The sequence below is a fragment of the Sarcophilus harrisii genome, chromosome 4, assembly GCF_902635505.1.
Source record: "Sarcophilus harrisii chromosome 4, mSarHar1.11, whole genome shotgun sequence".
In the NCBI taxonomy this organism is placed as follows: Eukaryota; Metazoa; Chordata; class Mammalia; order Dasyuromorphia; family Dasyuridae; genus Sarcophilus; species Sarcophilus harrisii.
The window spans coordinates 372,138,093-372,164,470 of record NC_045429.1 but is presented as its reverse complement, the minus strand read 5'-3'; the positions used below and the strand labels follow the sequence as shown (position 1 = coordinate 372,164,470).

Genomic DNA, 26,378 nt, shown 5'->3' with positions numbered 1-26,378 from the left:
CCCAATAGAATATCAGAATTGAAGTTCACTGTTCCTTGGAAAGATTATTTAGAAGGGTGGTTGTGTTATCAAATTGTAAAATATAGTCAATTTTATTGCTCAATATAGTAAAAAAATATATATATTATATATAATATATATTATATATATTTTTACCTTTATTCTCAAGGCCACTGTTGTACAATTTTAAGAGTCATTACACTCTTCTTTATACTTTTAAAAATATCAATACTAACTTTCCTATCCATTCTGTAATAAGATTTCGGATTTTATACCAAAGAGGTGGAAATTGGAAGTGCAGTAAAACAAACATGTCAAAAGAACATTTATCACGTGGTTTTGACTTCAAATTCCTTACTTCCACAAAATATGAACCTTGTCCTTTAAAAAAAAAAATTTGTATTTAATGTTTGTGGGGTTATAGGGTGAAGATGTGAGCATGGGCATTTGGATGGCAGCTATAGGACCCAAGAGATTCCAGGTGAGCAAATATGAGGGAGCACAAGTGCTTTCTATCTATCTGTCATGGGCAGTTCTCTGAACCTCTGACTATTGCTTTCCTCTCCTGTAATTTAAGGATAACTTTTCCCCTGTTAACAGCCATGGAGATATCTTTATGTAGATAACACCTTAGTCTCCTGAATTCTAGTTCTGCATCTGTTGATTCAGAGTACAAATTTTTTTTTTACACTTAATTTTTCTTAAATTGGGTAGACTGCACAAAAAAAAGACAATTTTCAGATTTCATTTTATTTAATATGAGGATTAATAATTATCCCATATCCCAATTTTTAGTTTCCAAGTATTCTTCCACAGTCACATCATCACTGCCTCTTAAACTTATCACATCTTAATTGTCTCTGGTCCTGTTTTCCCTCTTTTGGTCTTACTTTATCCCTTTTACATTTTCTGACGATTCTACCCATTTAGCAAATATGTGTTTCCATCTACTCTGAAAATAAAATTGAAACTTCTGCTGTGTTTCATTAATTTTGTTATAGCTCCCTTTTGAAACTATATATCTTTGTTTCCACAAATAGGATAGTCTTTGGTTGTGTGAGAAGACTTGTGAAACTGGGATGCTCTCTTCCCCTCAGTATTCTCCACAAGAACTCACAGAACTGTGGAGATTGAAGGAAGCATGTGGGGATCCTTGTGAGTGTGAGGCAAGATGATAATCTTTTAAACCTGGTGGTCTGAAGACCTGGAGTGAAGAAAACGTGAAAGTGTACAAGGAAAATTCAAGGTTATGCTGCGGAACAGATTCTTTCAAGGGGCATTATGGCATTATGCTGGTGCTTTCACCTATAATTGATGGAATATTTCTTGATATTTGCATAGAAGTTCCCCTTTTAAAATTAGCTTATGCTGAAAAAGTAACTTTTTTATATCTAAGCAGTTTTAAAAATACCATATTATAAAAGGAAAAGTCCTTAAAAAAAAAAAAAACTTGATTACTTACAGTTTAATAGATAATCTGTTCATCACTTAGGGTTGTGACTCAGTTAATTGCTGAAATCAATTGTAACTGCTAAAGCAGCAATCCAAGTGGGAGTTCTAGGGGAAACAGTCTGTTTCTCAGTAGAGAAATTAGCTTGCCTGCTCTGGGAATGAAGTGCTGGTAGTCATTCCTTGTGGTTACTGAACAGGGAGTACAGATCTAGCAGGTAGTTTGCCCAGTTTTAGACCCTTATTTTTAAAGGTACATCTGTTATATTAGTAGTTACCCAAGTTTGTAGCCTATATATTTCAACAGGCATACAGTACTGGGTGCTAATTTTCCATCAGCTTCTGTTGTTAAGGGCTATGAAGTATCCCTATTTAGGAAAAATCTATATCAGTCAAAAATAAAGTACTCCTCAGGGTTTTAGTGATAATTTTCTAAACATTAAGTTAGTGCCCTAAAAGATTTAACCTCACTTTTCTATTTCCTGGGAGTATTTATATCATCATGGCTTACCTCAGGCCTAATATTCACCTAAAATTGAGGCAATATCTAAAGATGAATTTCAGTAATGAAATTCCATGGAAATGACACTTTCTCAACTTAATGTCTAGGCTCAAACCCAAATAAAAAAGCATGACACTTTTTTTTTTCAATGCCCTAAAAATAATGCAACAGAAGGGATATAACAGAATTGATTTAATGAGCAAAATAGTGGAATATGTGCCTCCCTATTTTAAGTGGCCTTTTCCTTAGTTGTAAATCATAATCACAAGGTATCAGTACATAATCGTAGTGAGGTCTTAGAGGAAAGTGCAGAATTCTTGTAGGCAGTAATTTTTTCAAACATCATTAGTCAAAATAGTCTTTAACATCTAGCTTTTCTATGTAAAGTTGTACTATGAAGAAATAAGTATAAAGTATACAAAAATAAATATACAAACAAAAGCCAGTAAATAGACACCAAGTATTTATTAGAGCTATCATACAAATGCTAGAAACAATCTTTTTCTTCCACTGAAATGTGGTTTGAAAATACTTTACATCCATGAGTTTTTGGTTTCTCACAATGAAGAGTCACAAGTGAATTTTTACCACCGTACTAATATACAGTCTCCATTTTCAACAGAGTAAAACTGTAATGGCTGTTGGTCATTCTCTAGTTCAAATTCTCTGCCTTCCATCTAAAATTGGAAAAAAAAAAATTTAAAAATGTATGTGATAAATCTGCTACTCTTTTCATAGCACTACAAGTCAGTTGCCTTCAGAATCCTAAATAATGTCCTTTGGTCAAATATATTGTTATCTATAATGAAGGACAAAATTTGATTATGGGTCTTATTGAATCTACTTACTTTAGGGCTTTCATAAGACAGTCTGAGTTCTGATCCTGGAACTTTGAGTAGACGAGAGAGCAAGCCTTTCACCTTTTGAATTGTCATGGACTCTATCAAATAGAAGAAAAGAAATTATTTCCTTTAAAACTGACAGCTAAATATAAAACCAGTTGTTCTTATTTATTATAAGACAAAAACCAGGAGACTGTTCCTAAAGTAACAGTAATGTAAGCACGTGTTTTTGTTTAACTTTTGAGCACCAAGTTGGCTTAATGTCTGTATGTTCTTTAGTTGTATTAGATTACCGAAATAATTGATTAATGGTGAAAAGGTCATCTGTCATGTGAACCATCATGTTATTGCTCCATAATCTTTAGTACAATTAGTGGGGTACACAGGACGCATTGAGCCAATGTTTTGACCTAAGTGACCTTTGATAATGAGTTTTCAATCCTATTCCATTGATTAACTATTTTAAACTGTTCCCAACTGGTATAATTCTCAGCACAGAGGAAGGAATGTCTAAAATCATTAGCATCTTTTGTTTTTCATGTCCAGCTAACAGAAGGAAAAGAACATTTGCTAGAAAATCAGGAGACCCAGCTCTTCTGGGCAAATTATTTCTTCTCTGGGCCTCAGTTTCCTCATCTGTAAAATGAGGGGGTTGGACTAGAAGATCACTAAGATCCTGTTCAGCTCCGATTCTACTATTCACTAACGTGCTATATCAATGACACCAAGGGATTATACAGCCCTGGAATTTAACTTGAATGAGTAAATGATTTGGCTTGTTAAAAAAAAAACACAATGAACTTCCAAAGACGGATTATGGTAAATAATGGATATCTTGATTATGAAATGTTTAGTTTCTTTGAAGCTTTAGCTGGAGGCACAGCAATAGAGTGTGTGGTTTTCCTGCAATATCACAATGTACTTAAACTCAAATATTTTTCTATCAAAATCATTTTTGTAAAAGCTGTCTGTGTTTTTATGCAACTTGTGATAATAAATGTGATCTTTATTTTAGAATAAAAAATTAGCCTTTTCTTTTCTAATGTACTACATTCTGCCATAGTAACCATGGCAGAATGGTAACTAGACTTCCATCTTAAATTTCCAGGAATAAAACTCAACTTGAACTTTAGATTATTCATATACAACAGCTGCCAGAGCAAAAAAAAAAGTTTCTTATCAAGGAGTTAGGCTCCTAGGGATGAGTTTTTCCTCTTAACAGACCTGCTCCATAGAAAGTGGACTCAGTCTCTTGCTGGGATCATTTGAAGTCAAAGCTTTTTCAGCATAGTAAAACCTGCCACACTTATTAGCACTGCCATCCGGAATCACCTCTGTGTTCTAAGGAGGCATCAGGGGAGGATTTTATGGAGAATACAGCTAGCTACAACAGCTAAGCAATAAAAAATTCCAACTAAAAGATGTCATCAAGGAGATGGAAGAAGAGACAGGCTGGTCATGTGAATGGCAGGCTGCTAGCCAGTTTGTTCCATTAGTGAGCACTCTCCTAAAAACGAGGCAGCTTCCCTCATCTCTATGTTTGTGAAGAAGACATGGACAAGAGTTGTATAACATGAATTTTAATATGTCTTTTTTTGGAAAGAACTTTGAAATCACTGAAATAACAGATCTGCTTGAGTATAATCTGTACATGCAATGACTTTCACATCTTTTAAACACTAATGCTAGAAATATCAGAATTAATGGTTGTTTCTATTAATACTACCTTACATGGATGCAAATTATGATTAAAAGGGTTTATAGGATGGACTTAATTATAGACAATCCTTTGATATGTTGTTAAGGAGACAGAAGTAAGGAATGATGAATATGAATGTATCACAGAACAATATTAGGAGTACTAAGAGGATTCATTGAAGACAATAAAGTTTTAAAAGCCCATGTTGGAGGGAAAACAGAAGTAAAGAAAGGAGAAGGCAAGGATAACCATAGTTGGAGAAATGGTATAACTACTCAATTATTAATTTCATGTTCTGTTCTTTCTTTGAAAAGAGCATTTTGAGCTGGAAAGGACAATAAAAATGGCTAGTTAAGGACTTAACAATTCAAGATAAAAGTGAGGAAGTATCATGCCCATAACAATTTTGTTGCTAAGCCAAACGAACCACATCCCAGGGAACTAAAAAGTGACAGTTTCAGGTGTTTAGTGACTATCATTAATCTTAGGTAAGGAAGAGGAATCTCAGAACTAGAAAAGGAAAAAAAATGCCGTTCCAGTTTTCAGAAAGAAATAAAAATATGTAAACCATAGACAGGCTAGTAAGTCTGACTGATTCCTGGTAAAATTCTAGAATGTTATATTAAAGAGATAGTGAACACTTAGAAAGGGAATCAATAATGACTAAATTTATGCTAAACTAACCATATTTCCTTCCTTCAGCAGAAAGCTAAAAGATGTTAGATCAGAGCAAAGCAACTGAAAGTCAGATGCTAACTTTATGAACTGAATGATGTTGCAGGTAGGTGGACGTGGCACTGGTAAAGTGACTACACCTAAGTTAGTGTCGATCTGGAGGGAAGTCATTAGTAATTTTTATCAATAGTTTTTATCAATGTGTATATATAGTGCCCTTAATAAATTTGTAGATTACACAGAGCTGGGAGGAATAATTCAGAAAGATCTCAATATGTAGAACCTAATGAGATTAAGGAGAGGGACCAGACCTGTGATTTCATTGATTTCTTACAGAAATGCTCAATGAGGAAATATCCTCTAATGATATATAGGTCTATATCTTCTTTCACAATCTTAGAGACTTGTCCCAAACATTGTGAGATTTTCTGACTTTGCCAATGGTCACATGGTCACTATCTGGCTGAAGTCAGGAGGAAAGATTCTGGGAAGATGGCAGAGTAAGTTAGCAAATTTCCAAGTCCAGATTTCCTTCACAAACAAAACAGATTTATGCCTCAGGACTAACATAGACTGGTGAAAAATCAAGAAGACTTGGGACAGAACAGGGCTTCTCCTGGTACAATCTAAGTAGATTTGAAGAAAGAGCCCAGGCCAGCAATTGACCCGTGTGAGGTGCTCCCTGATGTTCTGTTGGGCACATGACAATGTTATATTTTGTTTTATTTTCCTTTTCTTTTTTAAATAAACAATAATAATTAATAAACAATGAAAAAAACAGGAAAGGCTTAACTGCCAATCTTCTGACTTGAAGACAAGTTCTTTATATATTAAATCATAATAGATATAAATATAAAAATATACTGAAGAAAAATATTCCACTTCACCAACACGGGATGGGAGAAGCACAGATAACTGCTCTTGAGAAAAATATGTAAAGTCTTTATGTCTGACGAGTTATGTTGACAGGACGATGCTAGCTAAAAATACATCCACATTGTAGAGTGTCCAAAATACAGGAAGTGAGAGTCCTTAAAGTATGATCAGAGCTGAAACCTGATTGGTGGTCAATTCGGCTCATTAGGACAATGTCCAGAGTCTTAAGAAAGAGTCTTAAGCCATGTCATATCTTAATCAGCTCAAAAAACAAAATATTTAACTAAAAAAGAGAAGATTTGGGGAGCAACATGAGTCATCCTTTGTATATTGTAAGTGACAACATATAAAGGAGGATTTGACCTATTTAAAAAATTCAGAGTAACAGAACTCAGAGGAATAGGTGCAAGTTACATATAAAAATAAGGGAAAAAAACAGGCTTAAAGTAAGGGGAAAAAACTGAATGTTTAAAATGGCCTAAAATTGAACAGAAGCCACTTAGATTAGCAGTGGTTTCTACCTCATTCTAAGTTTTCAAGCAAAGATGACCCATGAGGATTTTGTACAGGAGATTTTTGATCAGGTATGATTCAGGTTTCAATGGTTTTCTCTATAGGATTGAAAAACTCAACACAATTTTTTGATAGGCATTTTCACACAAGTTACTAATGTATTTACTCCTGTGCCACAAGTAAATAATCTTTTCCATGTATCAAGAAAACAATCAAGCTTGATTTAACACAAAACAGTTGAATTAGATACCATTTGGGGGGTAAGTTCAGAGTGATCAAAGCAGAAGTTAATTATACTATTTTAAATTCTGCCTTTTTTAACTTAATGAAATAAAAGTTTGAGATGGGTTAATCAATAGTTGAGGCTCAAATGAATCAGATGACAATGATGTCTTTTAGAAAGTCATAAATAAACTAATTTTGGCAAAGAAAAAACCTACTTGCTTAAACTATGGGTAAAATCTTATTACAAAGCATACTTTGAAGATTACAAAGTTCTCCAAGCTATGGTTTTGTTGTTTGCTTTTGTTTTTCAGAATCTTTAGCTTGCCTTTTAGTTTGAACTGGCTAAAGTAAATTATATACTATAAGTTAGTTACCTTGCAACTTCCTGTCCACTGTTCCCCTGCTTACACTAAAAAATAAAAGGGCTAAACTACAAAACCTGCTACCCTGTACTTCCTCCCCTTACAATTAGCCAAAATAAAACCCACTGACTAAAGTGTCATGTGAAAATATCTTGTATATGTGTTTTCTCTCCTCATTTCTAGGATTATTCACAATAAAGTACACAACTATTTTATTTCTGCCTTACAACTGCTTTATATTAACAGAGCTATTAAAACCAAACAGTGAGAATAGTTAGAAGACACAACTGACATGTAACAGGTATAACTTGCAAATAAAGCAATCTGATTTTCTTTTTTTTTTTTTTTTAACTATGGTAATGATGTATGGTGAAGTAGAGGAATTAAAAAGGCCTCAGTTCAATTCTTCTAACATCTACTAGCTATATGACCATGAGCAAATCACTTATCCTCTCGCTCTTCCAGGCAACTCTTGAGACTGGAATATCATGAGGATAAATTCCATAGCAATTTCCTAAAACTAGGAAAGTAATTAAACACTAAAGTTCCTTGTTTTCTCAGTGGAGAAAAAAAAAAGACCCTGTGTAGCACCTGGGTCTCAATATTGATAATCTCATGAGTGCAAACACAGTGATGCCTTTTTTTTTTTTCCTATCTAAAGGGCAAACTATAAGGTATTAAATGCTAATGACAACATCAAAGGAGATGATCCCATTTTCTTATCCAGTACTACTGTGGCCATGCTGTCAACATTTAATTCTAAAAACAGAATGATGAATCAAACTGTCTTTTTGATAGTTTTGATGATAGATTTGAAAATGAAGGAAGGTGAATTAACAGATGACTGATAGATTCTTACTCATGAATACAACCAACACTAATCCTATTATGAACTTGTTTTATTAAATATGTGAGTAAATTTAAAACATCTGGTTTTATCTCTATTAATGAGTAAAAAGGGAAATATCATTTTGGTGACCTGAATTTCATTTCTGCTTTTTAAATCATAGTTCCAAATTTGACCTGATTTGTTTAAATATTTACAAAAATCAAACTAGATTTTCAGATTCAGGGCTGAATTGATCACAACAAATGATAGCTACATTTCAGCTTTTAGTTTGTTTCCATTTAAATCAAGTCCAAAATCATCAAGATCAAATGTTCACAAAAGTATTTGCTTTCTGAATAAAAAATTATTCTGGAACGAGCACTTCATTTGAAATCAAGAGAAACTTGGGTCATTTCCCAGTTATTACTTTTGCTACCAGTGCAATCTTGGATTAGTCAGATAACCTCTCTGAACCTCAGTAATTGCCATCTGTAAAATGGTTTAAATAACCTATAAAATAACAGGTATATGTGATTAAAGCCTCAGAACTGGTCTGCCAATAGGAGGAAAATAAGTGCTTGTTGTTTTTATAACTAAGAAAAAGTAGGTATTATAATGATTCTCTAAGTATCTGTAATTTGGTCAATAAGTATTTATAGAATATCTATGCAGAATTCTATGGAAACCCACTATAGAAACGGACAGTCCCTGCTCTTTAGGATACAAAAAGAGACTATTTTTTTAGTCTCGTTTCTTATCTAACCTTGATCATTGAATGGATGTTGCCTCAGACAGAATGAGAATGGGAAATAGCTTAAAAAGGCCAGGGTCTCCCACTGCATCCGGGGCTATCTCCAATCGTCCTGATCTATATCCTGCCACTGGACCCCGATGGCTCTGGAGAAGAGACTGGGGCTGGTGACTCTGCACAGTTCTCTCTTATTTAAATCCAATTCACTTGTAAGTCATGACATCACCATCCTGATGTCACTGGTCCTCTTTGAGAACAAAGGACAAACAATAACAGCCGACAGTTTTTAAAAAGACCCTGCAATAAATAGAAAAGAGCTATGCAAATCTGATTAGGAATAGCCTTTAAAACTAAAAAACCAAAATTATATTTTTAAAAATTAAAATTGGGTATCTCTTTTATGTCAAAAGTTAAAAGAATTAAGTGTGAATAAATATTTAAAAATTTTTAATACCTCAAAATATCCATAATTTCAATGTGGATTCCCTTCATGCTTTTAAAAAAGGCACAACTTTCAAACAAGAAGGGGCACCCTGTAACAAACCTAGTGTTGTACCTCTTGGTTCTCAGCTAGGTTGGTCTTCAGTACAGATACTTCTAGGCTTCTATACCAAGCCTCTGGTAGGACCTCTTCAAGTCCCCTCTGATAACCCAAGGACATCTACAGAATGCATCAAGATAAGTAAATAGCTGGCTCCTGACACTTTAAGAATGGAAGTAATAATGTGATTTATTTTCTCTTTTGCTACTTTCAAGTTCATTTGTAAACATGAATCTGATCTGTTTTAGAAAGCTTCCACCATCCCTGCCCAGGAATAGCAAGTAGAGGTAAAAACTTTCATCCTTACCTGGTAGTTGCTTCACTAGGGCTTTTTGATCAGGTTGATTAAGACATTTTATCGTGAGTGCTTTACAGAAAAAAAAGAAATATTATTTAATGAATACCTGTTGCAGTGTTTCTTTCAATATGTTTGCAATCATGGCTACCAAGGAGCTCTTTGGTTCAGTACTTAATTCAGAACGGTTCTAAGTGACATAATATTTGATCCCATATGCTCTGTAACCTTCTCAAAAATAAGAAACAGTAAGTACCTACCACTCTAGTGTCAGTTTCCAATATATCATGTCACTTCTCTAATCTTTCTCAAATTGCACTTTGGGAAACATTCAAAAATAGGAAATTACTCATTTCTAAAGAATGATAATTCACTTTACTACCCAGATACCTATATTTCAATTTAAAATGAAATCTGAAGCACAATGGTTATAAAAGGCTGAATCCTTACAGCAATTTTACTCATGTTTGCTAAATGCTAATTCATAATTACTAAATAATGCTTTCTATATCACGGTACTTCAATTAACAAAAAATCTGTTTAAAGCAAACTTTGTAATCTCCATCAGCCAACTACCTCCTGGCTTTCTTTTTTTCTTATAAGGACTTGAAGACAAATATTTATTTTTTAAAATTCTGAATTCTTACTTAGCAACTGATTTTTCAGCATAAATGGCTGTTGTGGTTTCAGTTCCCCATCTTCAGGTGCACCATATTCTATTTATAAAAAGAGAGAGAGAGAGAGCAACATATCAACTAACTGACAAGAAACCCAAAGACTTTTGCAGGAAAATAAAATTTTATACGTGTGCCTAAAACAATCTTTTTCCTTCCCACACTAAGAAATGTCCTCCTAAAACAGGACAATGGTTGGTATGCTAGTCAGAGTCCTGAGTTTTTTACAATTAAGGAAAATAAGATAGACTTTAAGGGACTTGCCCTGGATCATAAGTGTCTGAGACTGGATTTGAATTCAGGTCTTCCTGCCTCAGGTCTAGTTCTATATCTGGGGAATCAAATATCCAGCAGATTCTAGACCTAATTTACTCTCCTGGCTTTCTTATGCAATTACTTACCTTCCTGCACTAGACAGTCTAGCTAAACTCATCTTGTCGTTCATTACATATGACAATCCATTTTCTCTGAACCTTTGCAACAGGCTGTCTCCAGTGCTGAAATGTACTCCCTTTTGACTTATACTTCTTAGAATGTCTTTTTTCCTTTAAAACTTTGTTCAAACCAAAGCTTCTATGTGAAACCTTTCTTCATTTTTCCAGTGACCAATGCATCTCCAACCTTCCCCCCCAAAAAATGACCTTGTATTTATTTGTATATATACTATAAATGTGTTCCCCTGGATAGAATGTAAGCTTTTTGAAGACAGGACGTTTCATTGTTGGCTAGTACCACAGTACTTGGTACACAGTAGACATTAAAATGCTTGTTAATTGATATTTATGCTGTACTTACTAAGACAGAGTAATTGGTATCTGGGATGGGCTGTAATAAATTCATTATTTGGTTTGTTTTTGTCTGGATCCTGATGTCCACCAGCTTTTTTCCATTCATTTCCAAATGTCTTACGGTAATCAAGCTCAGCTCCTCTCCTTTCCTCAGGAAGAATCTGTATTGAAGAGAAATAAAAAAAGAGTTTGTTAAAAGTAGCATTCATTTCGAGGGAATTTTCAAGACTGAGAAGTGCTCACTTCAAGAGATAACTAATCCTCTTTTCCCAAATCACTCCTTGATGTCTTGTGCATAAACAGCTGAAAAGAATAAGAGATGTTAACTATCTTAACATTCAACATTAGTTCATATTCTTTAAAACATTTTATATCATAGGATCATAGAGTTAGAGGGGACTGTGGAAGCTTTGTGGTCCAATTCCTTCATTGTTAAATGAGGAAGCTGAGGCCTGAGAAAATTATGCAACTTCCACAGATAGTAAGGAAATGAAATGGGAATCAAATCCAGGTCCTCTGGTTCCATATGTAAGACTTTTCCACTGGCCCAAACAAACCTTTCAACCGATATATAATAAAACTGTTAAGCTTGAAGAAAATTCAGCTATACTACAGTGGTTCATGTATTTAAAAAAAAATTTAATCTGTAATTTTGCCTTTTTTTCTATTTCACAATTGTTCCCCTTAAAGTTCTACCCATTTAGCCTTAAGACCTTTTTTGTAACAAAGAAAAATATATAAGCAAAGCCAACTGAGAGTGATTTCTTCTCAAAGTATTTACTGCATTCCACCTTTGTGGTCTTTCCCCTTCCCTCTGTAGAGAGGAGGGGTGTAATTTTTTATTCACTGTGATTGTAAATTAAAGTTCGGCAGAGTCTGGCCTCCTTTTTGGTGCTATGATTTACACCATTAAAGTCACTGTGAACAGTTTCTTTATTCTATACCATTTTATATTATCTTCCCATTTTTTTCTGAATTCTTTACTTCCTACAATGCAATAATATTCTATTACATTCATCTCTCACAAATTATTCCCAATAAGGAGGAACCTATTTTATTTCTAGTTGTTTCCATAAAGAGTGCTACCATGAATATTTTGTGTTATAAAGAACCTTTCTTTCCCTCATTAATCTCTTTGAGATATATGCACAGTAGTGGGATCATTGGTTGAAGAGTATACAAAGGTTAATGTGTTTTTCTCATTTAATTCCAAATTACTTCTGAAATAGTTAAACCAATTCAAAGTTCTACAGTGATGGGTGGTGAACTAGTGTGCTTCACTTTCCATAATCCCTCTATTACTGATCTTTTTCCATTCATCATTTTTGCCAATTTGATGGGTATGAGGTGCAACTTAAGAGTTATTTAATATAATTACTCCTACACTTGATAATTTGGAGCATTTTCTTAAATTGTTGTTGGATATTTGCATTTTTTCTGAAATTTATTCAATTCCTTTCAGTATATTCCTCTACTGAGGTAATATACTGAAGATGTTATATATTTATTTTAATCCCTTATTCATCTTAGATGTCAAATATTTATCTTTTTTTCAAAATATATGCAAAGAAAAACCTTAAATAAAATATTAGCAAAGAGATTACAGAAAGATGTATTGTCCCCAGAATAATACACCGTGACCAAGTAGGATTTATACCAGGAATGCAGGGCTGGTTCAATATTAGGAAAACTATTACCACAATTGACTATATCAATAACCAAATTAACAAAAACCATATGAATATCTCAATAGATGTAGAAAAAGCATTTAATAAAATCTAAAAACCATTCCTATTAAAAACACTAAAAAATATAGGAATAAATGGACTTTTCTTTAAAATAGTGAGTAGCACTGGGGTTATACCCCAAGGAAATACTAAAGAAGGGAAAGGGACCTGTTTGTGCCAAAATGTTTGTGGCAGCCCTGTTTGTAGTGGCTAGAAACTGGAAAATGAATGGATGCCCATCAATTGGAGAATGGTTGGGTAAATTGTGGTATATGAATGTTATGGAATATTATTGTTCTGTAAGAAATGACCAGCAGGAGGAATACAGAGAGGCTTGGAGAGAGTTACATGAACTGATGCTAAGTGAAATGAGCAGAACCAAGAGATCATTATATACGTCAACAACAATACTGTATGAAGATGTTTTCTGATGGACGTGGATTCTTTGACAAAGAGACCTAATTCAGTTTCAACTGATCAATGATGGACAGAAGCAGCTACACCCAAAGAAAGAACACTGGAAAATGAATGTAAACTGTTTGCATTTTTGTTTTTCTTCCCAGGTTATTTTTACCTTCTGAATCCAATTCTCCCTGTGCAACAAGAGAACTGTTTGGTTCTGCACACATATATTGTATCTAGGATATACTACGACATATTCAACATATATTGGACTGCTTGCCATCTAGGGGTGGGGGTGGAGGGAGGGAGTGGAAAAATCAGAACAGAAGTAAGTGCAAGGGATAATGTTGTAAAAAATTACCCTGGCATGGGTTCTGTTAATAAAAAGTTATTATAATAAATAAAAATAAATAAATTATTTTTTAAAAAGTTGGGGTCAAATAGAAAATAAAATAAAATAAAATAGTAAGTAGCATTTAAAACCATGAGCAAGCATCATATGTAATGGGGATAAACTGGCACCATTCCCAATAAGATCAGGGGTGAAACAAGGTTGCCCACTGTCACCATTATTATTCAATATTGTATCAGAAATGCTAGCTTTGGCAATAAGAGAAGAAAAAGAGATTAAAGGAATTAGAGTAGATAATAAGGAAAGCAAATTATCATTCTATGCAGATGATATGATAATATACTTAGAGAACCCTAGAAAATCAACTAAAAAACTATTAGAAATAATTCACAACTTTAGCAAAGTTGCAGGATACAAAATAAATCCATATAAATTATCAGCATTTTTATATATCACTAACAAAATCCAACAGCAAGAGATATAAGGGGAAATTCCATTTAAAATAACTGGTATAAAGTATTTGGGAATCTATCTGCCAAGGGAAAGTCAGGAATTATATGAGCAAAACTACAAAACACTTTCCACACAAATAAAGTCAGATTTAAACAACTGGAAAAACATCAAGTGCTCTTGGACAGGCTGAGCGAATATAATAAAGATGACAATACTACCTAAACTAATCTATTTATTTAGTGCTACACCAATCAAACTCCCTAGAAACTACTTTACTGACATAGAAAAAAGAACAAAATTCATCTGGAAAAACAAAAGGTCAAAAATTTCAAGGGAATTAATGAAAAGAAAAGCAAATGAAGGTAGCCTAGATGACTCAGATCTAAAATTATATTATAAAGCAGCGGTTATCAAAACCATTTGGTACTAAGAAATAGACTAGTTGATGAGTGGAATAGGTTAGGTTCAAAGGACAAAACAGCCAATAACTTTCATAATCTAGTGTTTGACAAACCCAAAGACTCCAGCTTTTGGGATAAGAATTCACTGTTTGACAAAAACTGCTGGGAAAATTGGAAACTAGTATGGCAGAAACTAGGCATTGACCAACACAGAACACTATATACCAAGATAAGGTTGAAAGGGGTTCGTGATCTAGACATAAAGAATGATATTACAAACAAATGAGAAGCACATAAGGATAGTTTACCTCTCTGATTTGTGGAGAAGAAAGGAATTTGTGACCCAAAAAGACACTAGAGAGCATTATTGATCACAAAATGATTTTGATTATATTAAGTTAAAAAGTACAAACAAAACTAATACAGAGAAAATTAGAAGGGAAGCAATAAATTGGGAAAACATTTTTATATCCAAAGGATCTGATAAAGACCTCATTTCCAAAATATATAGAGAATTGACTCAAATTTATAAGAATTCAAGCCATTCTCCAATTGATAAATGGTCAAAGGATATGAAAAGACAATTTTCAATAAAGAAATTTGAACTATTTGTAGTCCTATGAAAAGGTGCTCCAAATCACTATTGATCAGAAAAATGCAAATTAAGACAATTCTGAGATACTACCACTACACATCTCTCAGATTAGCTAAGATGACAGGAAAAGATAATGAATGTTAGAGGGGATATGGGAAAACTGGGACACTGATACATTATTGGTGGAACTGTGAAAGGATCCAACCATTCTAGAGAGCAATTTGGAACTATGCTCAAAAAGTTATCCAACTGTGCATACCCTTTGACCCAGCAGTGCTACTACTGGGATTATATCCCAAAGACATCTTAAAGGAGGCAAAGAGACCCACATGTGCAAAAATATTGGTGGCAGCCCTTGTAGTGGCAAAAAACTGGAAACTGAGTGGATGCCCATCAGTGGGGGAATGCCTAAATAAATTGTGGCATATGAATGTTATGGAATATTATTATCCTGTAAGAAATGATCAGCAGGTTGATTTCAGAGAGACCTGGAGAGACTTACATAAATTGATGCTAAAGGAAATGAACAGAACCAAATCATTATACAAGGAAACAACAAGGCTATATGACAATTAATTCTGATGGATGAAGCTCTCTTCAACAATGAGATGATTCAAACCAATTCCAAATGTTCAGTGATAAAGAGAGCATCTACACCCAGAGAGAAGACCATGGCAAGTGAGTGTGGACCACAATACAGCATTTTCATTCTTTCTGTTGTTTGCTTGTATTTTGTTTTTTTCTCCGTTTTTTTTTTGTTTTTCTTAATCCATTTTTTCTTGTGCAACAAAATAACTATAACTATGTATACATATATTGGATTTAACATATATTTTAACATATTTAACATGTATACCTGCCATCTAGGAGGGGGGGTGGGGAAGAGGGAAAATATATGCATATATATAAAATATATGCATATATATATTGCATATATACAAATGTGAAAGTACTATATAATGATCCACATTCGGTCTCCATAGTCCTTTTTCTGGATGTAGATGGTTTTCTCCATCACAAGTCTATATGATCTCAAATGTTTATCACAAATATTTGATGCTAGGATTTTTTTTTTTTTTTGTGCCAACTAAGTGTTTCTTTTCTTATCCTAGCATAATGATTTTGTTTATGCAAATACTTTTCATCTTATATAATCATCTACTTTGGCTATTTTATCTTTTAAAAATATGTTTCACCTTAAATATATATTTATTTAATATCTTATTTTCCCAAAAAAATTACATGTAAAAAAAATTTTTAACATTCGTTTAAAAAATTTTTGCATTCCAAATTCTCTCTTCTTCTCTTTCCCCCTCATTGAGAAAGGCAAATAATTTGATTTTATAAATGTTCAGTCAAGCAAAACATTTCCAGATTAGTCATGTTGTAAAGAAAATACAGGCTCCCACTCCACCCCCCACTCCCCCTAAAAGATAAAAGTATGCTTTTAAGAAAGGTTTGCTTGGATCTGCATTTAGACTTTTATCAGTTCTTTCCCTGGAGGTGTTATTCTGACTTAGGGCATCATGATATTTGAATTGTTCCTGACTGTTTGCAATATTTTCTCTTTGACCTAGGAGCTCCGGCTATAATATTCCTGGGAGTTTTCATTTTGGGCTCTCTTTCAAGTGGTAAGTGGTGAATTCTTTTAATTTCTAATTTACCTTCTGATTCTAGAATATCCTGGAAGTTTTCCTTGATAATTTCTTGAAAGATGATGTGTAGGCTCTTTTTAGATCATGTCTTTCAGATAGTTCAATAATTCTGAAATTCTCTCCTGGATCTATTTCATAGTTTCATCTATTTTTTCATTCTTTTAATTTAGTTCGATTCTTTTTCAATGTCTTATGGAGTCATAAGTTTCCACTTACCCGATTCTAATTTTTAAGGAATAATTTTCTTCAATTAGCTTTTGTACCTCCTTTCCATTTAGCCAATTCTACTTTTAAAGATGTTTTTCTCAGTGGATTTTTTTTTTCTCCAATTGGCCAATTCTATTTTTTTAAGTTTTCTTCAGCCAATTTTTGTGCTTACTTTTCCAAGCTGCTTATTCTTTTTTCATGATTCTCCTATACAACTTTCATCTCTTTTCCCAATTTTTCTCCTACCTCACTTAACTTGCTTTTTAAAATGAGCTCTTCCAAGAGGATTTCTTTTGAATTTGAAACAAATTTATATTCCTCTTTGCGGCTTCATATGTAGGCATTTTGACAGTATTGTTATCTTTTAATTGAGTTTGTTTTCATCTTTCTTGTCATCATAGTAGTTTTTTCTTTTTCTTGCTTATTTTTTAGCCTATTTTGTGACTTTTAAGGTTTAGTTCTGCTCCTAGGGCACAGAGAGCACTGTCCCAAGCTTTTGGCACTGAGGGCCAGGGGCCTGGTCACTGGTTATCTGCACCAGGGCCTCTGGGACTCACAGTTTGCCCACTGTGCTAGGGTAGCCCAGCCTATTGTGTCAAGGTTCTGGGGCTTCAATTTGTCTTCTGCACTAGACTGGAGGCCTCAGAACTGGCCTGATGAGCCAGAACCAAGAGGCCTCTGTTGCTGGTTTGTGCTGTTGCTAAGGGCCTCCTGCTGGTTTGATTAAGACACTGTCTGCACATCTCTTTTATCCAAGTGACACAGACCTTGCCTGCAGTCCTTCTAAGTTACCTTAAGTTGGATAATTGTTTCACTGTCTTTTCATGGGTTTTGTTGCTCCAGAATCCATTTTGAGACTTGGATTCTGTTTTAATACTCTCAAGGGAAACTGGGGAGAGTTCAGATAACTTCCTGGCTTCTCTCTGCTATCTTGGCATCCCTTTAACACCTCCCTTCCCCCATTATCCCCGAGCTCATACTCTAATAGAAGACAACATATATAAGAGGTATCAAATACAAGTCAGATAGAAAGTCCCCATGATGCTTAGGGTGCCATGGTAGAGCAGCTGGTAAAACATTTTCTTTAATTTATGTCCACTGATAAAATCACATCCATTTCTGATAATGAACCATTTCACAACATCAAGAAATCTGTTGGTGACCCTTTCTCTTTTCTACATCTTCAGTAGATGTGGCTGCTCAGGAGACAAAGCCTCAGCAGAAGCAGTTGCCATTAAATCTCTACAACGGTTGATTCTCTGTTAGCAGGGGCTAAGCTGGACACAGGGCTGAGGGTCTAAGGTGGAAAGGAGGTCTGTTTCTAGAGCTCTTGGACTCAGGGTTCTAGGCAGTCTCCATCAGGGCCTGAGACAAGGTAGTAGTTGAAGTAGTGTAACTTACCAAACACTTGATGCTACCTGTTTCTCCCTGGGGAACCCTTCTTCAGCTGCTAAACTGGCTTGTCTGCCTTGTTGATGGCAATTAGTCATCAGCTGGTGGAGACAACTCTTTCATACAGATTACTTACTCATCTGAAGACTCACTATAGGGATTGGGCTGAAAGCAGCTTTGTCTCATCTACAAATCTGATTAAGCATGCCTTCTATTGCTTTTATCCAAACCACTGATAAAAATTCAGTTGTCATTCAGTTACTTTTCTTTCTTTCATATATATATATATATATATATTTATTTATTATGATAACTTTTTATTGCCAGAACCATTCAGCTATTTTTCAATTGGGTTATACTTTTCATGACTCACTGAGGGTTTTCTAGACAAAAATATTGGAGTGGTTTGCTATTTTCTTCCCTCCAGCTCGTTTTACAGATGAAGAAACTTAAGTAAATAAGATTAAGTGACTTGTCCAAGATCACACTAGTATGTGTCTGAAGTCACACTTGAACTCACAGAGAGGAGTCCTCTTGACTACAGGCCCAGCACTCTATCCACTATGCCATCTTGCTATTTAAACATTAAACATCATAAGAACAAGCAAAGGATATCCCACTGGGAGCCTCAAATTGATATAAAGTCATTAATGACTTCTACATGGGTAGAATCAATGAAACAGTTCCAAATCCATCTAAATATGCTGTCACCTACCACACATATCTCCATCTATTACAAAAGAATAAGATACGAAGATGAATACAGAGAGGCTTGGAAAGACTTACATGAACTGATGCTAAGTGAAATGAGCAGAACTAGGAGATCATTATATATTTCAACAACGATACTGTATGAAGATGTATTCTGATGGAAGTGGATTTCTTTGACAAAGAGACCTAACTCAGTTTCAATTGATCAATGATGGACAGAAGCAGCTACACCCAAAGAAAGAACACTGGGAAATTAATGTAAACTGTTTGCATTTTTGTTTTTCTTCCTGGGTTATTTCTACCTTCTGAATCCAATTCTCCCTGTGCAACAAGAGAACTGTTCGGCTCTGCACACGTATATTGTATCTAGGATATACTGCGACATATTTAACATCCTATAGGACTGCTTGCCATCTAGGGGAGGGAATGGAGGGTGGGAGGGAAAAATCAGAACAGAAGTGAGTGCAAGGGATAATGTTGTAAAAAATTACCCTGGCATGGGTTCTATCAATAAAAAGTTACTATAATAATAAAAAATAAATAAAAATAAAATAAAAGATGATGATTTAACCTCCTCAAAAAAACCCAAAAAGAATAAGATGTGAAATGTCAAATGCTTTGTGCTAGAATCTAGATTATCTATATTTTCTACATTCTTCCACTCTATCAATCTAGTTACTCTATTTAAAAAAGGAAATTAAATTATTCTGGCATGATCCGTTCTTAATGAACATCCATCCATGTGAGCTCTGTGATCGCTATTTCATTTGGTAAATGCTTGCAAAGTGCCTCTTTAATAATGTGTTCTAAAATTTTGTCAGAAATTGAAATCTAGTTCTTTAGTTTAAATTTTTCTGAATATTCTTTCCCCTAGTCCCCTATTTTAAAAATGGGAATTAATCTTGTGGTACTTCTGCTATTTTCTTTTAAAGGTTACTAACAATTGCCCAGCAATCATGTATATTTGCCAGTTTTCTTCATAAAGTTCATCTCAGCATGAAGACTTCAATTTATCAAGTTATGTGATCTATTTTCTCCCTATTTGTTACATATCAACTCCTTATTAAATGTCCTTTCCAGTTTAAGGATCATTCCTTGGTACAGAAAACAGGCAAAACTAAGGTTAAACAGCTCTATGATCATATAACACTATGCCATGCACCATGAGTAGCAATAGTCCTATCATTCTCTGGGGAGGTTAACAACAAGGGGGCCTCAAGACCCGGAGGGAGGGAGTCCAGCCCATATTTCAAGGACAAGTTAGAGTAGGGAACAGAGAAGCAAAGCAGGAAAAGGAACATGAGGGCATTGGAAGCCTAGGTGGAATTGAGGAGAAGCAAATATGTGGGGACCAAACAGACATAGACAGGAGAGGACAACTGATAAATGGGGAGTGAGAATAGATTCCTGTTCCAGAATGGAAGAACAGAAGATACATTGAGGCCGGACATAAATGGGGTGGGCAGAACAGGGCAAAAATGTCCTTTCTTGGGGCCAGAGGTCTGGCCTGTCTCAGGAGGGCAGCAGAATAGAAATCTCTTGAATGTTTGCTCTGCTTTCACTTGGACTTATTTTTGTGTGTGTGGGAGGGGGTTTGGTTTGGGGGAAAGGGAAGCTGAGTCAAGGGGCAATAGTAGAGAGAGCAAAGGACTGTACAATAAAGTTAACATGAGTTTTTTTTTTTTTAATGTAGATTTCTTTTGGAATTCTTTATGTAAAGTCAAATTTGCATTATGCTAATTTACATCAAGCAAGAATTATCTGTATAAGAAAGTCCCAATTAGAAAACGTTTCCAAAACTTCTTGTTGTATATGGCTTTCTTTTATATTCTCAACTTCATGTTAGCACTGCTGACACTTATCTTGCAAGATTATTCAAATTCTTGATTTATCATCTTCTATTTTCTATACTTTAAAATTTAAGGTGATTGATAAGTATATTTACATAGAAATGTGCTTAGCATAGTGCCTGGCACAAAGCAGACAATTAATAAATGATAGTTGATGGACTAGTAGATGTCTGTAAACAACTCTCTTTTTTCTTTCACACTGGAATTCTCTATGGATTCAGAATTTCATCCTTCCCTTTCTTCTTCACTTTCTTCCCCTATAGAATTTTCATCCATAAGATGCTTCCTATCATTTGAAACCTGCTCTTGTGAAATCTAGAGTATGTTAGATTACATTCCACTTTCTTCAACTCTATCACAAATTCTAAGATACAGCAAATGCCCTACTGCAATATTCCCATGACTTCCTCCTTACAAACCGGTTCCTTCCTCCCTCCTAGATGGTAAAAATTGGGTCCTGAATAGTAAATCTCTTTAACAGTCTCTCCTTTGGAAGGATATAATTATTACTGGGGCCAGTTGAGAAACTGATAGTGAAAGCAATTCAGCCTCTTTATAGAGGATTTCTACTTCATTTGCCTATCCTCTGTATTTTGTGCAATTGTGTAAAGACTGAGGCCATTGATTTTAATATCTCTAATTTTATTGGATTTTGTTTCCTCTTCATTTCTTTGCTGCTATTTTTTCTATATTACAACTAATGTCTATGTTCTCTATTTTTTTTCTTCAATATGGATATTAGCACTCTCTAGCTCTTAAAAATATCTTTTGTAGATATCATATTACTATCAGTAGAATGTTCAATCAATGAAGGGGCCATTTCATTCTTGTCTTTATAATCTCAGGGCTTTTTAGCAAAATGCCTTGAGTAGTGTTTGTTGAACTAAACTGATTCAATGTTTTAAAAAAAAATGACAAGATTTTAAATAGGTGTGTTTAGGCAGAAAAAACAGACAGAGAATATCTAAATGTCTGTATAGCTCAAAGATAATTTCATAAAAATGATATTCAAAAAGGCACATTCCCAGGAGAAGTAATGATACTTTATTAAACGTACAACTCTTAGAGGGAAGAGTAGACCAAGTATTTAAAATACAAATAAGCTGCTTTGGTTTATTTCTTCTAGATACTCTCTCTGGAAAGCAAAGGACCCATTGTTTTTTTTCTTTCCCCACAACTCCTACCATCATCAGCCAAAATTTTTTGAAGTGAAATTTATGATTTGTAATCCTAATACATAAATCATATTTCCCATGACAGCTATAAAGAATAGTCAAGAGAGTTTAAATCCTAGAGGGTCATTTTGTCAGCAGAATACAAGTATTCCATCTCATCTTTTCACTAAGTTTAAATAAAATTTTTTCATTTGTCTAATTCCACAACCATGACATTTATTAAGTGTATGCTTATATATAAAATAGAGGAAGAGAGCTTTGGACCTGGAGTCAAAAGACCTGAGTTCAGATCCAGCCTCAGACACTCACTACCTCCATGATCTTGAACAAGTTACTAACCCATTTGCCTTAATCCACTGGAGAAGGAAATAGCAAACCACGCCAGTATTCTTGCCAAGAAAACTCCAGGTCACTATTGACTTGCTAAAGCACTGTTCTATTACCTAAAGTTACAAAGAAAAAAAACAAAATGGGTCCTAACCTCTGTAAGCGTACATCCTTTTTAAAACATTATTTTCCCAGTCTCTTTCCAAAACCTACAAAAGCAAATCTAATTCATTTATATCAAAAATAGCAAATCTTTATTATACCTAGCTGAAATAAAATACTCACCTCACACTTATTCAGTATTTTCAATTGACCAATTTTGGCAATAATTACTTGACGAATTGTCTGAGGTTCTTTATTACCTCCAGTCAGGGGATTCTGTGTACAAGACAAGGATTGTAGACTCTGTAATTTATCTAATTCATTGATAGATGACCACTGGAATTAAAACAGAAAAAAATGAAATTAGCTAGATTTCAAATTAATTTGTAAATTTACACCAAATGATATCAATTACATTCTCACAACATTCATTTTTGTCATAACTAAAACACTAATTACTCTCCAAATCTAAAAGTCACATCTATTTTTATATATTAATAGACATAATAGACATTACACATTTACAAATGATATAAATGGATATTGATTCAGCAATGAATTGATTTCTTCTTATCTAACTCTATCGTTATAGAATTATTTCACATTATTCCCTTTTACACATTCTACCTTCCAGCTAAATTGGCTTATTGAATGTGCCACCAACTACCAGGTTGGTCCGCATGCCTGGGAGTGTATTCTTTCTTAAGTTCCATTCAAAACTCAGCTTAAATGCTATTTCCTAAGAAAGGCTTTTCCTGATCATCCCCAAAGCCCTCCAAGTCCTAGTACTCCTCATCCACCAGGAAATGACTTTGTGTTTATCTTGTCTATATTTTATCTTTAACAATATATTGTTACATATTGTTCCTCCCAATAGAATGTCCCTGAGGACAGGGGCTGTCTTTATTTTTGTATCTGTATTCCCAGTGTCTTGCATAGAGCCTGATACACGGTAGGAAAACTGTCTGTTGATCAACTGATTGATTATACTTAGTTTTTATTATAAAGAAGTCCCAGGAAAACAAATGATTTTATTTTGTGGGACTATTTATTACTATTACTAAAGGTAATACAGTGGTGTCTTTACCTATTCACACAAGATACCTGGGGATAGAAAAAAAATCAATCAGGATGCTATATAAATAGACACACAAAGCAACATACTCACTTGTGATATCTGATTGCCATTTATCACTAGGTACTGCAAAGAAGGAAACATTGAGGTTTTGCACCCTAAAAAAGGAAAATAAAGTTAATCATGCAGAAGTAGATCAATGGCTAAAATATGATGAAAGGATTATTGTGATAGTGTACCTATTCCAGCATCTGGAAAATGTAGAGCAGAAATTCTATTGTCAGAAAGGATAAGCTGTTCTAACCTGTAATTGAGGAATATGAATCGGGTTAATAGAACAATAGCATAAATAATCATAAAATAAAAGTATTTTTAATCACTCTAAAATGCAAAATAGGCACATTGTCTAAGTTCTGTACAGAACAGAAAAGATATAACCTCTATCCTAAATTCCACAAACTTTATCTGATGTTTATTAATATATAAGCATCTGGAGGGAGGGGTCATGTAGAGAGGTAGAGAGAAAAAAAAATAAAACCTACTGCTTTCACTCAAAAAGAATACAATCTTTTTTTTTCTTTTTGAAGACATTTTATTTTAATTTTTTTAGCTTTTTATTTTCAAAATATAAGCATAGTTTTCAACATTCACCCCTGCAAAACCTTGTATTCCAAACTTTTTTCTCCCTTTCTTCCCCATACTCTTCTTCTAGACAGCAAGTAATCCAATATATATGTTAAACATGTGCAGTTCTATATATGTTTCCAAACTTATGCTGCACAAGAAAAATCAGATCATAAAGGAAAAAAATGAGAAAGAAAACAAAATGTAAACAAAACACCAATAAAAAAAGGTGAAAATACTATGTTGTAATCCACATTCAGTCCCCACAGTCCTCTCTCTGGATGTAGATGAGTCTATCACAAGTCCATTGGAATTGGCCTGAATCACCTCATTGTTGAAAAAAGCCATGTCTATAAGAATTGAACATCACATGATTTTATTGCTGTGTACAATTTTGGAGACATTTTATTTTATTTTAAACCTAGAATCCATAGCTTGGAAGCTTGATTATCTGACATACACAGAGAAAAGAGAAGAGCCATATAATCACTGGGGTCATGAATCAGAGAATGAGAGTTAACAGTAGTCAGGAGAGAGAGGATAGATAATAAAGGTGAGAGGAATCCTTTTGGGAAAAAAAAGAAATAAAAAAAAACACTAATGAGCAGGAGTTAAAAGTGTGTGGAATAAAGAGATAAGGTAAATAACTTACAGGAATGTATGAATTATTTTTCTGTATTTTATTTTCATTATTTCTGGGTTTCCCCTATGGCCTGTATAATATGTGCAGGCTCATATTTACTTGAGCCTTGGCCAGCTATAAACATATTTACTTAACCTGAGCTGATAACATTTATCAGTATTATCGATACTGAGTCTATTAGCTTGACCACTATCTGTTTGATTAAGCCTGAAGGCCTGATTTTCTGCTTCCTAGAATCGGGAGATTTGGGGGAAAAAGAAACCTTCCATTCCAATCTCTCCAAAAAGCAACAACCAATTAGATGCCTCTCCCCTGCCCTTCTCAATGCTCTCTTACTTGTGATGTAATCTCTTATATAAAAGCTATGTATCTTTACTACTTCTTTAGCCCTCCTACCACGAGCTTTCTCTTTCTTATTTCGTGATGGCAAGACTCATCCTCTGGAGGTTTCAATAAACAACTTTTCTGTTTTCTATTGAGTGATCTTTGAGTAGTCATTTTGGGTCATTTTGGTCACAAAAGGAAGGAGAGGAAGAAGGAATCTATTTGACTGAGGGAAACAAAGGAGGAATAATCATATAACTAGATAAAAACAGGAGAAAAAAAGTAACCAATAAGCAAAATCTTAAAGGGAAATGACTAACAAACATGAGGAGGGAATTAAGGTGAGAGGAAGAGATCCAGTGGAATAGAGTCACTTTAAAAATAACTAAATATAACTTGAGAAAAAAAGCTAGAGACAGAGGAAAAGATAAACTTAATTCATAATTTTAAACATAAATGGATTAAACAATCTGATGAAAAAGAGTAACCAAATGGATAAAAAAACAAAATCTGATAAAAGAATAAGCCCTCCTCTCATTATAATGTTCATTTTTTCATTAATTGCTAACCAATCAGAATGACTGTCACCCTCAGGCATACTCTTCCAAGGGCATATATGTGTTTGTTGAGTGGGTTTCATGAGGGGTCTTTGGCATTAGAAAATGTTCTTTCCTCATTTATTAACTCTTACTAGCATCATTAACACAATGATTAATTACCCAGACACTAAATTCCTTGAACTTTTAATATGTCACAGCAAACAGCAAAATATTGCTATTGGTGGTAGTGGTGGTGGTTTTCTTGGCAAAGATATTGGAGTGGTTTGCCATTTCCTTCTCTAGTTCATTTTACAGTTAAGGAACTGAGGCAAACAGGGTTAAGTGACTTTCCCAGGATCACAAAGCTCGTATCTGAAGCAGATTTCGGGAAGGAAAGTCTACCTAGCTCCAGGCGCAGACCTTTATCTGCTGTGCCACCTAGATGTCCAAAGATAAAATTCAAATAAAGTAGAAGAAAAGGAACTTTAGCTAGGAAGGCCCAAGATAGGAAAAAGGGTGGAAATGAAGAAGTTGAAAATGGCCTCCTAGAGAAGGTGGCATTTAAGCTGAGTCTTGAAAGGAGCTTAAGAAGCCAAGAGGCAAAGGTGAAGAAAAGCAGCCAAAGCAAATGAATGGAAGATGAAGTTTTATGGGAAAGGTAGACAAGTATACTAATACTGCTATTCCATAGAGTACATAAAGAAGAATGAAGTGTGATAAGACTGGAAAAGTAGAAAGGAATCACTTTGTAGAGAGCCTTGAATGCCAAAAAAGAGGATTTCATTTTTGATTCTTGGAGGAAA

General features: G+C 34.3%; 2 protein-coding genes across 3 annotated transcripts in view; one reads left to right on the top strand and one right to left on the bottom strand.

The window, feature by feature from the left end:
- The window catches only part of B3GALNT2 (beta-1,3-N-acetylgalactosaminyltransferase 2), a 35,952-nt gene extending 32,145 nt beyond the window's left edge, over positions 1-3,807 (top strand). The window contains exons 11-12 of the mRNA XM_031966935.1: positions 425-481; positions 1,041-3,807. Coding sequence (XP_031822795.1) covers positions 425-481; positions 1,041-1,175 — 192 coding nt within the window. The 3' untranslated portion in view covers positions 1,176-3,807. The remainder of the gene's footprint in view (positions 1-424; positions 482-1,040) is intronic.
- The window catches only part of TBCE (tubulin folding cofactor E), a 73,956-nt gene continuing 50,043 nt past the window's right edge, over positions 2,466-26,378 (bottom strand). The window contains exons 10-17 of one of the 2 annotated variants that reach the window (XM_003767800.4): positions 23,685-23,749; positions 23,539-23,603; positions 22,554-22,706; positions 11,029-11,182; positions 10,207-10,275; positions 9,572-9,631; positions 2,800-2,891; positions 2,466-2,628 (exon numbers count right to left, since the gene is read on the bottom strand). In XM_003767800.4, coding sequence (XP_003767848.1) covers positions 2,536-2,628; positions 2,800-2,891; positions 9,572-9,631; positions 10,207-10,275; positions 11,029-11,182; positions 22,554-22,706; positions 23,539-23,603; positions 23,685-23,749 — 751 coding nt within the window. In that variant the 3' untranslated portion in view covers positions 2,466-2,535. Of the gene's footprint in view, positions 2,892-9,571; positions 9,632-10,206; positions 10,276-11,028; positions 11,183-22,553; positions 22,707-23,538; positions 23,604-23,684; positions 23,750-26,378 lie in introns of both variants that reach the window. The other variant, XM_012547956.3, reaches the window with a different exon arrangement.